The 11,088-nt window shown below is 34.7% G+C and overlaps 1 protein-coding gene across 1 annotated transcript in view; it reads left to right on the top strand.

The window, feature by feature from the left end:
• Positions 1–129: 129 nt before the first annotated feature.
• LOC116291868 (uncharacterized) overlaps positions 130–11,088 on the top strand; it is a 30,309-nt gene continuing 19,350 nt past the window's right edge. The window contains exons 1-14 of the mRNA XM_089039381.1: positions 130–616; positions 698–756; positions 871–945; positions 1,039–1,132; positions 4,420–4,680; positions 5,330–5,552; positions 5,880–5,934; positions 6,168–6,257; positions 6,760–6,859; positions 7,439–7,483; positions 7,706–7,912; positions 8,489–8,667; positions 9,353–9,393; positions 9,850–9,970. Of these exons, the coding sequence (XP_088895507.1) occupies positions 361–616; positions 698–756; positions 871–945; positions 1,039–1,132; positions 4,420–4,680; positions 5,330–5,552; positions 5,880–5,934; positions 6,168–6,257; positions 6,760–6,859; positions 7,439–7,483; positions 7,706–7,912; positions 8,489–8,667; positions 9,353–9,393; positions 9,850–9,970 (1,806 nt within the window). The 5' untranslated portion in view covers positions 130–360. The remainder of the gene's footprint in view (positions 617–697; positions 757–870; positions 946–1,038; positions 1,133–4,419; positions 4,681–5,329; positions 5,553–5,879; positions 5,935–6,167; positions 6,258–6,759; positions 6,860–7,438; positions 7,484–7,705; positions 7,913–8,488; positions 8,668–9,352; positions 9,394–9,849; positions 9,971–11,088) is intronic.

Raw genomic sequence — 11,088 nt, forward strand, 5'->3', positions numbered from 1 at the left:
TGGCTCGTGTTTAAACAGCTTCGGAGAATGCTTCGGAAACACATTGTTCTAAGGGGCTTCTGATTGGCTTCCGAAGTTTTGCCGATAATGAACTTGCGCATGTCAAGTAGCCGAGTTTGCCACTGAAGAGACCTCTCTTTCTAATATAAAACCACATGGCGAAGTAGTGAGCAAAAGCTGTGTTTTCTTACGTAAAACTCGATTAACAGTCAGTCGAAGGCTGCAAGAAACCTTCCTAGACACAAACTGAAAGGCCATCGACGATAACTGTTTGGGTTTTCAGGCTTGTTAGTCGGCAGAAGGTTCCTTGTGGAAGGGTTAGTTTGACTGAACACGACGTAGTCACACGTTTCGAGTATTATGACTGAGGTTGAAAGCGTTTCTAAACCCAACACTGACTTTACCAAGGAAGAATCTTCTGTCAGTGAGCCCCAGGATGTTGTACTAAACAGTACAAACAAGGAGAACCACCAAGAGACCGAAAAGAATGGTCAAGAAACTGGGGAGGACAGGACCCTCACCAAGGAGAAACCTCAAAAGGGCAAAAACATCGCCCTCGCACCTCCCCCTCCAACTAATCCATGGACTAGACATTTGAAGCAAGCAGAAGAGAAAGGTAAGATCTGTTTACAGTCTTAGATATTGAATAATCAAATTCCCTGCTCTTGACCGAATGTTCATTTGTACGTGATCACAGCTGAGCCAGAGAAACCAGTAGTAACCAAGGCCAGTACTACCACGAAACGCAAGGCTAAGGTACGTCTTTAGGGACGCACTTGTGAGGTGAATTTCGTTGCTCTGTAAAGCTCGTAAAGTTAATGAATTGGAACGAATGTGCTTTTGAAACATCTTGTTTTTCTTTACGTATAGGGAAGTGAATTTAATGACATAACGAACTGGCCTACCCCAGGAGAGCTTGCCACGTCTGGTCCAAAAGAACCAAAAGTAAGATCCCAACAGCCACCTTCAAATGTTGTGTGTTTTGTCGATACGTTGAAACTAACTATTCCTTTATTCTACTGAATTTCTCTAAAACAGCCTCCTGTTATAAAGAAAGAAAACATCGAAAATGAACAAAAACCAGATGAAGAGGTCGTCGTTAAAAGCGATAAGGGAACGCCGAAAAAGAAAGGTAGTGAAGTGAACGAAAGTTGTGAGCGACCGCCATATTCTAGTTACTGGTAACTCTTGATGATTTTCGTATATATTCTTCCACATATAGTTACATAGTAGTAACAGCCATTAATGTGTCCTTATTTATGTGTTCGTGGTTTTCAAGAATTTAATTATTCTAAAAAAGTAAATTTTTAGTTGCCACAGTTTTTAAGACGAGAACTTTGTATGATACTTAGTCCTCTCGGAAAGTCTGACGTGTTAAACAGAGTTTGGCCATTTGACTGATTGAATCTCGACAAAAACTGAATTGCTAAACAGTCTTAATATTGCTTCACGTTTTAAAGTTATCTGGAGATCTATATAGATACATGTGGTATATCTACGTTGTAATGACTTTGAATATAAAATCAATGATGCATGTTTAAATTATTGATTCATAGAAGTGAAAAAATCGAGGTTGCTCAGTGTTCAACCTGTCGTGGGATGAAATATGGTGATAGTTCAGCTACCATGATGTTTACCCAGATGTATAGTATCCCAAGTAGCTCAAAGTCTAACTGATTTTTGAACCTAATTTTTTAAAACTCTTGGTGTTTTGGTGAAAAATGGAAGGAAAAAACTATCATATTATGATGAGGGTCCTACTCTCAAATGCATATATTCATGTCATCCCAAGAGACAACTTTGATATTTCTAATACATAATAATTATTGTCTCTTGCTGTGATCTTTACTGCAATCGATGAAGTGATTTTTTTTCAGTGCAAGAGTAGTGCTAAAAATATAACTAACAAAGAAATAAAGAAAAGACATACAAAAGCAATTTAAAGAAATTTGAATAATATAAAATAAAGAAAACTGCAGGTGCATAATATATTTGATGTTTTCCTTTTTGGTCTTTTTTGACTATTAATTGTCTATCAAAGATCTAATTTCATAGCAATAGACATCTATATTTGATATACATTGTAATATTTTTCAAGTGAATCCTTATTTTACAAAATTAACTGAGCTACAGAATTAAAAAAATTATCCATTCCCAAAGTATTTTAGGAAAAAGATTCAAATTCAGAGCATTAATTTCCATATATTTTGTGATATATTTTAATAATTTTTTTTTATTTTAGATTTTTAAGTATATTCGTCAATGAAAATGGCAAAATAACTCTCACCAAAAAATGAATATTTAATTCACCTTTTCGGCACTAGCTTGGACTGTGTTACGGTCACCAAAAAGTTTAGATATCGTACTCGGATTTTTATACAAATTCACTGAGTTTAAAGATAAAATTTAGAAAGATTTCTTGTCAGTCTTATATTACAGATATTATTACAGAAGCAAATAATTGTATAATAAATAAGTACAAAGTATTAACATCAAGTAATACAAATAGATGTTATTTAATTTTCCTTGATGTGTTTTAAATGATGCTTTTAAAATGAATTCCTTTGTTTCAAATCTATAACTTTGTTAAGCTATTTTTATTGGAATTTGTTATAGTGTTAAAAAAAGAGCAAGATGAATCCCAGATAAATGAGTCTATTTAAAGATTGTCTAAATGTAATTGACTAGAACTCTGAAGAATCACATTTGTTCTTATAATGTCAACAAGATCGGTGCATTTGTGGAATCTTAAGCTTTTAATTGTTTGGGAAAACAGCTTGTGTGAAGATTTTTTACATTTTCTCCATGACAGAAATTGTTGTTCAAAATTGCTGCAGGTGAAAGAACATTTTTTGCTTTATTTTGGCAGTTTTGTTGTGCAGTTGGACCTGAAGTACATCACAACCTAACAGCTCTATATTTAACTTGAGTTATAGCTGTAGTACTTTTTTTATGACTGTTATCTGCTGTCTGTGATTATGTCTAAATATATAATATACTAATAATAGAATAAAAACTACACTTTATGACTATTTATTGCTATTTAATATTTGTTGACAACTGATATTTATTGACAACAGAATAAATTTATATCCATTGGCAAATGATATTATCGACAATAGATTGAATTTATCCATGCGTTTAAATATAGAAAATTTAAAATCAAAAAGAATAAACAGAAAAGTAAAAGTAAAAAGAATAAACAGAAAATTTGCAAAGTAATGTTTAATAAACGAGCAGGAGTGTTTTATCGGGTATAAAACACGAGGCGCAGCCGAGTGGTTTTAGACCCGATAAAACACGATCTGCGAGATTATTGAACGGCTTAGAAAACTTATGATGTTTGTTCTCATTGTGTACCGATTTTTTTACGAAATGAACCAAGTTTGATAGAGAAAATCCAAGTTAAAGTTTATGCAAATGAAGACGAATCTTTATCCGATTTAAAATCACCTTCATGGTCATGATTTCTATTGTGTTTTCTTCATGAATTATTAATGAGTTTTCTAATGATGATATATATAGTTTACAATACTTGTAGGATATACAATTGGCTATCAGGAAAATACTGTATATAAAAAATATCTTTGCTTATTATAAATTTTTGAAATATAATTTTGATTTGATTTAAAATCATCGTTAAACCTAGTCAACGAGGATCGTTGAGAACTGCTAAGATCCATACAATGGACATGCATGTGGGCCCTGCATAACAATAGGCCGCCCCACATTAGTATATTGGACCGCTAGCCTTAAGAGCGCATCAGATATCAAGCTGGCAAAAAAACAAAGATCATAATATTCTCCAATAATAAACTCAGAAATAGGCCCTACATATTAATTTTCATTGAGCAATAATTGACAGATAAGTTCAAGATAGTATGTTAAAATAAGTATAAATAATTTTATAAAAAGTGGTTGCTTTATCTTTGAGGACATTAATCTGCAAACATTTAAAGAAAAAAATTACATTGCATTATCCATGTATATTCTCATTTATGATCTCACAAATATTAGTGTACAGATACTCCAACCTGGACCACTTTGATAAATTAGGACCATTAACCAATCATATTGCAACATTTGGTTCAATATTTTTAACCAGTTAATCAGATAGCACATCACTATAATAAGAGCATGAGAACATGATAATCCAATTGGATACCACTGTTATCAGTTCAATTTCTGTCTAGTTTGCTGTTATCAGATTGGTCAGTTATATTCAAGTGGTTCCGGTTAGTGTGTCCACATAGTAACATGTCTATCTATTCACAGATTTCTGATAAAGAATTAATACTTAGGGGAGTGACATGATCAGAAATGGGAAAAGAGTAATTAAGTCTGTTAAGGAATGATCCCAGAAGTTTGATAATTGAAAATTCTTGTGTTTTTAATTTTTTAATTTTAAATGTTCATAAGGTAATTCAGGGCCTCGTCCAAAATGGGTACCGCTCAGTCTAGATGGGTCAGAATACAGTGGTGAAGGCCAGTCAACAAATGGCACTGGTGGAAAGAAATCTCCAGATGATGGACCTCCTAACAAAGGCTACAAGTCCCCAAACAACAGGTTTGGCTCCACAACATCCTCAACAGAGAGCAGGTCAAGCACTCGTGGAGGGAGAGGTGGAAGAGGAGGTACCAGAGGAAGAGGTAGAGGCGGAAGACAAAGATCTCCAAGAGGTAAGTCTTTTGTTTCACTGATTGGTCATAAGAATTATAAACTTGAAGCTCTTTAAGCTGCTAAGAGGTGTTTGGGTTTTCCCTCTATTATATTCTCTTCACCATATTTAAACCATTATTTTATCAAAACATAATAATGTCCTTTTTTCACAAGGGTAGCACTCACTTAATAGCCAGTGGCCAACAAATATGTGGCCCTCATTCCCTGATCGAATTGGAATTTAGGAGTTGATTTTTGCGGAGGGAGGAAAACCGGAGAATCCGGAAAACCCTCGAAGCACAGGAGAGAACCAACAAACAACTCTACTCGTATACAACACCAAACCCGGCGGGACTCAAACTCAGGTCGCATTGATGAGAGGCGAGCGCTCCCGTTGCTATGCCAGCAGTGTTTCCCTACCTCAGTGATAAAAATAATGCTTGGTCAGTAACCAGTCATAATGACTGGCCATTTGATGTTTCTGGCTGAACATTATTAATGAAAATGTCTGGTAAGGCAAACATTTGACTGGTCAAGTTCCAATTCTGAGCAGACTTTGGATAACCGGTTGTTATTTTTACTACTGCACCTACAAGTAATGTTGAACTGTGAATGTTTCCTGAGAGTTTGATAAAAGTTTGAAAAGGCATCTGTCAATTTTTTTTCTAGACCATCAACGACCATTCCAGTACAATCAGGGTTACCAGTACGGTAGCGGCAGTTACCAGTTTTTCGATGGCACAACATACTTTCAGAGCCAGCAGAATCAGAACAGTGGGCAAACACCATATGGAATGACCTATTATTACAATACACAAGACACCCAGTCACAAACTTATGCCCCCTCTGCTGTCAATGAAATCACATTGCTGGAATTCATCAGAAAACAAATGTAAGCAATATTATTGTATCTTAGTATTTTTGCTTCAATCTATGTTTGTCTTAAAGTTTCTTATTACACAGGCATGTATTAAATCATAAAAAGAATTGCTTCATCTATTTTTCTTTCATTTGCATCTAGCTTGCTTGCTGTCCAATAATTTATTTTAAAATTAATTTTAGCTTTGATTTACTGTGTTTTACTGTGTATCCGATTTTTTAACATCAGACAAGTTTTTTTTCTAATAAAGAAAGCCTTTTTTCTGCTTAATAAAATGCAATAAAAGTTTAAATACAAATATGTGAATTAGTGTAATTGATTATGTCTTTGTTTCTCTAGTGAATACTACTTTAGTGAAGAGAATCTACGCAAAGATTTCTTCTTGAGAAAACAGGTAAAATTTGACTCTGAAGCTAATAAATTAGTAGATTAGTCAGAACTGTAGTAGCTATCAGATTGTCTAAACCCATTGATCTTTTCTGCAGTTATATTTATGTTGGAAATTAGTAATGATGAGTTTCTCTCTATCAGTTTGGTAAACAGAAATAGTAACATTAGTTCTCGTAAGTATTTATCTCATCATTAATTATGGAAAGGTTTAACATTGTCTTATTTTTTATGATTTAGATGGATGATGATGGCTTCATCCCAATTGCTTTGATTGCTAGCTTCTACAGAGTGCAGGCACTTACACAGGATCCTAATCAGATTCAAGAGGTAGGTATATGTTATTGAGGTATTGAGGTAGTCAAAACTTCAAATTTTATCAATACCATGAACAACCTCTGAGCTCATCAAAGTCAAGACAAGTCTAACTACAAGATTGAACCCTGAAACAGCCTCAGGGCACAAATTGAAGTCATGGCACAGCTAATTCACAAATAAAATTTGAATTTAGCTTGTTAGATTTTGAGGTGGGAGGAAAACCAGAGAACACTGAGAAAGACCCTCAAATCAAGGGAGAGAACTAACAATCTCTTCTCGCATGTGATGGTGAATCAAACCAATAATTGAACCTGAGATCTCAGGTTGGAGAGAAGTGCACTTCATGCAACTACGATACACCACTCTTAAATCCTAGGTTTTCTTCTCTTCACAGATAAAAGCTTACAATCCATGTTTGTGCTTACAAGTATATTTATCTTTTCTTACAAATAACACTTTCAAAAAAAAAAAAAAAACAATTATTGATTCTCATTGATATTTCATTTTTATAAAGGCAATGAAAGATAGTGAAGTAGTAGAAACAGTAGAAGGTAAAATGAGGAAAAAGGAAAATCCATCAGTCTGGCCTCTCCCACCAAATTCACCTCTAACAGGTAATTACTTGGAACCTATTGTTATGCATTTGACAGCTAGACATTAGACCTGCAATCCAAAAGACTTTTTTAGCTTCTTATGCAAACTCCCCATTTCAGATGGCATGACATTTCCTTGAGATTTTTAACATTGAAAGAATCAAGAATGTCATCACATGGTCAAAAATGTGACAATAAACGATAAAGCTAAAAAAAGTCTATTCAGCCGCATTTCAATAGTCCTTTACTGGTAAAGGTGTAAAGTCTTAACACAAATGAACAAGTCTAACATAGTAAAACACTCAAAGGGTGCAACCCAAATATAGTGTTAAATTGTGGTAAATTTATTGCATTCTGATCTATAATCAATGATATTTAATGCTAAATTGTGCAATTAAGTATTGCTTACTCTTAATGTTTGTACTCTAATGTACTTGAAAACCTATAGCAAATTATCTTACTGTCAAAACTCAAGTTGGCAGCTGGTTTTGTTTTGATTTATTTTTCACTTCTATAGGGATATTATTATTCTAACTTCGATTGGACAATGTTATCCAAAACTGAAACAGTAGCTTAATTGCATGTTGTACTTTGTTTCAGTGAAAAATGCATCTACATATATTGTGCAACCAAGCTATACAACAGGTTAGTTGGCTTTAAGTGTACATCTGTATTCAAGACATTGTTGACTTTAGTCCAAACTAGTACATAAAATGTAAACCAGAAATTTAGTATGGAGGGGGAGGGGGAGGGGGAGAAATTTATGATGATAGTAAACTGACATGTAATACTAAGAAAAATAAGACATCAGTCTGCCTGATAAACCTTTTTGCCTTCTAAATAACATTGTTAATTTTTCAAATGCAGAATTTTACGACCAGACTATGAATTTTCAAAACATTCCCAATCAAGAGGTAGTTGATGTCTCGATGGAGTTTGAAAACGATTTTGAAGAGACCTCCATACCACAGGCTGAAGAAACTGTCACCAAGGAAGAAGGTGTAGCAGAACAGAAAGTAGAACAAGCCCAAGAAACACCACAAGTTGTTTCTAGTGAACCAGAACCTAAAAAACGTGAGTGACAAGGAACTGGACTGGCTGTGTTTCTTTTTCACCTAGCAAAAGGGAGGTTAAAATGTCTGGTTTATAAAAAAAAAGATTTTTCCAAAAACAGCATTCATCTAGTTTGATGAGGGTCATGAGGAGTTGCACATGGAAAATTAATGATAATAATAAATAGTAATAAATGGATTAGAGTGAGGGCTTTTAAACCGTGAAATAAAAATTACTAGTCAACATGTAATAGTCAAATAGACACAAAAGAAACAATGGAATTAAGGTCTACTAATGTGTATTAGTCTAATATCTAATTTAATGACTTCATTCTAGGAGCTTCCTACAACTAGTGAAAAAGTCAAAACTAAATTGAATTATGTAATACCCTATATATATGTAGAATAGAATACCCTTTTTAAGCCTTTTGATCTTATTTTTAACCACCACTCACCTCCTTATTCCCTGGTTCATTTTACAACCATTCCTTAGTAGTAAAAACCTTTTATAAAACTAAACAAAAAAATCCTAAATTTTCATTCTTTTTGGAGAAGAACACGCTAATGGCTTCAAATTTTCTCTTGTTCCTTATATTAGCTGTAATAAAATCAAAAGAAGATGAATGGCAAGAAGTGAAAAGAAAAAAGCATCAACACCTAAACAGACTTCAGAATTTGACAGCAACGATCAAGAAGAGCTGGACTTCAAGTTTGACGAGGAGCTGGAAACCCAGGGACTTAAGCCTTCTTTGTCATCAACTTACTGGTGATGATTTTGTACACAATATGAAATATAATTTTAAAAAGAACAATTTATTTGCATTATAGTGAGAAAAAAAAGAGTACACCCCATATTGTAGATTGTCTCCTTGAGATCAAAGTTATAGGGATATGATTTTTCGCAGAGCATGAGCTTCCCAGGATTATTATTACTAATTTTTGATTGACAACATCATAAATAACATCAAACTGTGCCTTTGTTTAACAACGGGATCGACTGACTACTGATGATGACTCTTGTGACAAGATATTATACCAAGATGCATGATACTTACCCAAAAATCTCCACCACCAAAAAACCCGCAATTGATAGAAAAAGGGAGAACTTTGCTAACCACGTTCAAGCTACATGAGCTGTCTGCTGTTATCAAAGATGGGATCTCTATATGAAAGGTAATAACCATATCAAATGTCTTAATGCAGTGATTAAAAGTAAAAATCAAATCTGCTGAGAATTCATCAAGTTCTTAAATTGTAGACTGAGAGGAACAACTATGTTCTTCAAAAAATTCACAGTCCAGCATATCTAGTGTTATCCCTAGTATCGTATCAATTGGCTAGCTATCACTTCCTGTAAACATGGGGTGCATCATCCGTCCACTCTAAAAGTAGCGAGAGCCCAAAATCTTTCATAATTCGGTTTGGTATTATATTACTTTTATTTTTTTGTTTATATTCATAGGATCTGTGGGATGATGGTGATTTTTGTATCTTAATAGAAAGGTAAGAAGTTTAATAACAATAGTAATGTTAAAGGAGGACTACAGGAATGAGCTCCCAGGGCAATACGAAATTAACCCTTGCAAAATCAAACAATGTAGGGTGCAAATTTGATTTAGGCGAGAGTGAAAAAAATTTACCTAGCTTCGTTTTGCGGGAGTATGACCACCAGTCCAAGAAATTGAAGGACTGAAAAAGTTTTTTAGAACCTGGTAATCAAGTAAAACTGGTTATTTCACAGCGTTTACGATCGCTAGTGACTTTGAATGAAAGTGTTGCGTAATGAGAAACAAAACTACTAGCAAGGTTTTGCTTAGGGGTTGTTTAAAACATATCGTTACCATTTTATAGCCGCTTTATTTCATGAGGGTGGTACTCCTTTGAAATTGAAAATTTTTTTGGCTCAAATTTGCTAAAATGAAATTCTCTAGTTTGAACTTACTTCTGTCCTGGAAAAAGCGTAGGATATCATGAGTCACGGGACCAGTCAACTCGAAAAAAAGATGCCCTGGAAGCAGCAAAGACAAGGTCTTATGAAATAGACAAAGCTGACAAAACTAACATCATTACTGCCCAACAGGTACGATATCACCAACTGGGAGTGTTCAGGCCACGCTTAATACTCTGCCAACGAGCCATTATCAAGATCTCTACCAACATCAGTACCGAATCACCATCTCATCGTCAACATACTAGAACGGCAAGGTTATCGCACACCTAAGCTCAAGGCATGCAAAAAGCAGTCCAAGATTCCCGGCATTTAGCAAAGAAAAATTAACCAGGTAACTACTAGAAGTGGTCCTGGAGCATACAGTATACACATCACGTTGTAGTTGATTAATCGTATTATGGTTTGATCAGTGGATGCAGTGATTGACATGGTCAATATGTCATTACTACAAAGGATGTTTCAGACTTTTTGTATAAAGAATGTTCAACTTCTCATGATCTTGGTTATAGTTAAATACATAAATTAGTATTCTTATCTTTGTAGATTTATTAGCTTTCATTCAGAGTATGAAGTCGTGATAAAATAAATGTGGTAAATGTTGTGAAGATTTCTCATAGGGCACATAAGAGAAAGACAAAAGTACTAGCCCAAATCCTCCTGTTGCATAGTCTCATGTTGGTTGGGTATGGGAACAAAAGACGACCACCAAGGAAGGTGAGTGTGCAGCAAATTAACTTCTCATTAGGAATAATTTTGATTGTGTAAAGCTGTTCCTTACAATTTACGTATTTCCTAGTCTGTGGGCAGTTCTGTTGCTTTGTTTTACTTGGTAGTTGGCCTATGTGCTTGGGCCGTGAATTTTCATCAACAAGATTTTGGTCTTGTGTCATGGGTTCACTGTCAACCATTTGTATCGGGCCATGGCTTTTATTCCTCGTGGTTCCCAGGTCTCAACAGGTGGCTTGATGTCACACTCAACTTATCTAGTTTATGTTTGCCAGCAGTGCCACACCTGTGTTGGGAATGATAGCTTATCCTCAACTGCAACTTACTCACACAACATTTTTTAGCCAAATCTAGTACCTGTGAAAATGAAACGAACCTAACATTGACACTCCATTGGAAAATCAAAAGTTATTCGCTTGCAGGCCTAATCTATTGATGTCTTCTTGTTTTCCGATTTTTGCACCATACAGCGGTGTTTATCTGAAGCGTCAGATGTGTCCTTCCAGGGACTTATGCACGTG

The sequence above is a fragment of the Actinia tenebrosa genome, unplaced genomic scaffold (genome assembly GCF_029948245.1).
Source record: "Actinia tenebrosa isolate PJP-AT-01 unplaced genomic scaffold, QUT_ActTen_1.0 PGA_scaffold6__47_contigs__length_16458017, whole genome shotgun sequence".
Lineage (NCBI taxonomy): Eukaryota > Metazoa > Cnidaria > Anthozoa > Actiniaria > Actiniidae > Actinia > Actinia tenebrosa.